Here is a 2,661-nt window from a genome sequence, read left to right on the forward strand (position 1 = left end):
CACCATCATGACCATCACCGTCACCATCATCATCACCACTGCCACCATGGGCAGCACCACCATCACAACAGAAAATAACAGAGGAGAAATCCAAACAAAAGACAGAGATCTGAGCTGAGCTACTTGCCATCCAAGCTGGGCCAACAAGAAGCAGTCACAGCCCAAATGGGAAGGGAGCTAATGGGTCTGTGATATGCACTGTGGGGGCCCAAGAAGGGAAAGGGGCCTGGTACCCTCATAGAGCACTCATGCCAGTACTGACGGGGGAGACTTGAGGCAGGGGCCACCAAGACCCCTACTGCAAAGATAAAGACACAGCAGCCCCATGGGAACTAGCTGCCATCCTGGTCACCCACCTGAGTGGGCCATGGAGGCACAGCCACCAGGGTACTCCCCGCAGAAGCTCTGATTCCCCACAGGCAGCCAGTGGGTCCGCCACCCCCAGCCCTGCATACTTGCACCCAGGGGTAGGGAGACGGAGGAAACATTCTTTTTTTTTTTTGAAGATGAGCTCTGAGCTAACATCTGCCTCCAATCCTCCTCTTTTTTTTCCTGAGGAAGATTAGCCCTGAGCTAATATCCATGCCCATCTTCCTCTACTGTTTTGTTTATATGTGGGATGTCTACCACAGCATGGCTTGACAAGCAGTGCGTAGGTCTGCACCCAGGATCCGAACCAGCAAACCCTGGGTCGCCAAAGTGGAACCTGCGAACTTAACAGCTGTGCCACCGGGCTGGCCCCTGGATGAGACATTCTGAGCCCAGCCAGTCAGAGGCGTGGAAGGGCATGGGGCACAGAGCCAGCACAAGGAGGCAGGAGACCCTGGTTCCGCCTGCCTGCTCTGGTCTTGCGTGTCATGTCCCCTGGGGTGGGAGCTCCTTTAGGCTCAGTTTCCACCTGTGAAATGAGGGTGCTCATCTCGGACCCACCAGCCTCAGAGTCGCTGCAGAGGCTTGGAGAGTGTTAAGAGGTGAGGAGGCATCTATCCCTGTCTCTGGGGACTAGAACTTGGAGGGGTCCAGAAGCACATCCTTGCATGCTGTGCAGCCTGGGGCAAGCTCCAGGACCTCTCTGAGCCCCTCACCTCTTCTGCTGCCAGGTATGAGGGACGCTGCAGACAATAGAGCTGAACATGAGGGCTGTGACGAAGGAGAAGAGGGCCAGGTAGATGAGGCCCTCGACGCCATCATAGCAGAAGCCTGTCAGGGCCTGCACGTAGTCCTGGGGCGGGGCAGGGACGGGAGAGACAGGAAAGCAGGATGAGATGGAACACGCCCACAGCCATGCCCGGCCCCAGCTCCTCCCTCCGCCCCCAGCTGCTCCTCCTGCCTCCCAACCACCCCCCCAACCCTGCTGCTCCCCCCACCCTCTAGTCGATCCCCATGTCCCCCACCCCCCGTCGCTCCCCCCGCCCCAGGAGGCCGGTTCCCACCAGGTGCAGGCTGCGGCAGTCTACTAGGGCGGTGAGGTGCTGCAGGTTCACCTCCGTGCCGTTCAGCACCTCCTGGACTCGGAGCAGGGGGTCCTGGGGGCATGCACACGTAAGGTCAGCACTGTGCTCAGCAGGGGGACCCGAGCATCCACAGGTCTCCTGGGAGCCCCCAGTCTCCCTCCACCTCGTCCCCTGCCATGGAGACCACCCTCGACCCCGCAGTTGACCCAGACCCTGAGGACCCTGGGCTTTCAGAAACGAGGGCCCCAGAGTCGGTGCCTGGCCTCAGAGGGACTGCTGAAGACGCAAGGACAGCGAGGAGAGGGGCCCACAGACGTCTGCTTAGAGCGGACACCACTGTGTGTCCCTTTAGGACAATAGGAGGAACAGCAAACCTTCACGGGTCTCCTGAAGCAGGCCTGGGTCTCTTAAAAATAATGTTTTAAGGAACAACTAAAGACGGGGGGAAATTTTCATGGTATCTTGTGACAAAACATTATCCAAAATGCTCTGTGTAGAGCCCGATCCATGTGTGTGCGCACGTCTGCTGTGTGCACGTGTCTGCTGTGCGCACATCTGCCGTGTGTGCCCATCTGCGTGTGTCAGCCGTCCCTGTGCACGCGTCTGCGTGTGCGTGTCTGCCGCTGCACTCGTCTGCCATGTGCACGTGTCTGCCGTGTGTGCGTCTGCCGTGCCTGCGCATCTGCCATGTGTGTGCGTCTGCCGTGCCTGCGCATCTGCCATGTGTGCGCGTCTGCCGTGTGTGCGTCTGCCATGCCTGCGCATCTGCCATGTGTGTGCATCTGCCGTGTGTGCGTCTGCTGTGTGCGCATCTGCCATGTGTGCGCATCTGCCGTGTGTGCGTCTGCCGTGCCTGCGCATCTGCCATGTGTGCGCGTCTGCCGTGTGTGCGTCTGCCGTGTGTGCGCATCTGCCGTGCCTGCGCATCTGCCGTGTGTGCGCGTCTGCCGTGTGTGTGTCTGCCGTGTGTGCGTCTGCCATGTGTGCGCGTCTGCCGTGCCTGCGTGTCTGCCGTGCGTGCGCGTCTGCCGTGTGCGCGTCTGCCGTGTGCGCGTCTGCCGTGTGCGCGTCTGCCGTGTGTGCGCGTCTGCCGTGTGCGCGTCTGCCGTGTGCGCGTCTGCCGTGCGTGCGCGTCTGCCGTGTGCGCGTCTGCCGTGTGCGCGTCTGCCGTGTGTGCGTCTGCCGTGCCTGCGCATCTGCCATGTGT

At 60.7% G+C, this 2,661-nt stretch overlaps 1 protein-coding gene across 2 annotated transcripts in view; it reads right to left on the minus strand.

The window, feature by feature from the left end:
• TTYH3 (tweety family member 3) overlaps positions 1-2,661 on the minus strand; it is a 31,682-nt gene that overhangs the window by 7,436 nt on the left and 21,585 nt on the right. For both annotated transcript variants that reach the window (XM_046666636.1, XM_046666634.1), the window contains exons 10-11: positions 1,434-1,526; positions 1,086-1,222 (exon numbers count right to left, since the gene is read on the minus strand). In XM_046666636.1, coding sequence (XP_046522592.1) covers positions 1,086-1,222; positions 1,434-1,526 — 230 coding nt within the window. The remainder of the gene's footprint in view (positions 1-1,085; positions 1,223-1,433; positions 1,527-2,661) is intronic.

This window comes from Equus quagga, chromosome 7 (assembly GCF_021613505.1).
Source record: "Equus quagga isolate Etosha38 chromosome 7, UCLA_HA_Equagga_1.0, whole genome shotgun sequence".
In the NCBI taxonomy this organism is placed as follows: Eukaryota; Metazoa; Chordata; class Mammalia; order Perissodactyla; family Equidae; genus Equus; species Equus quagga.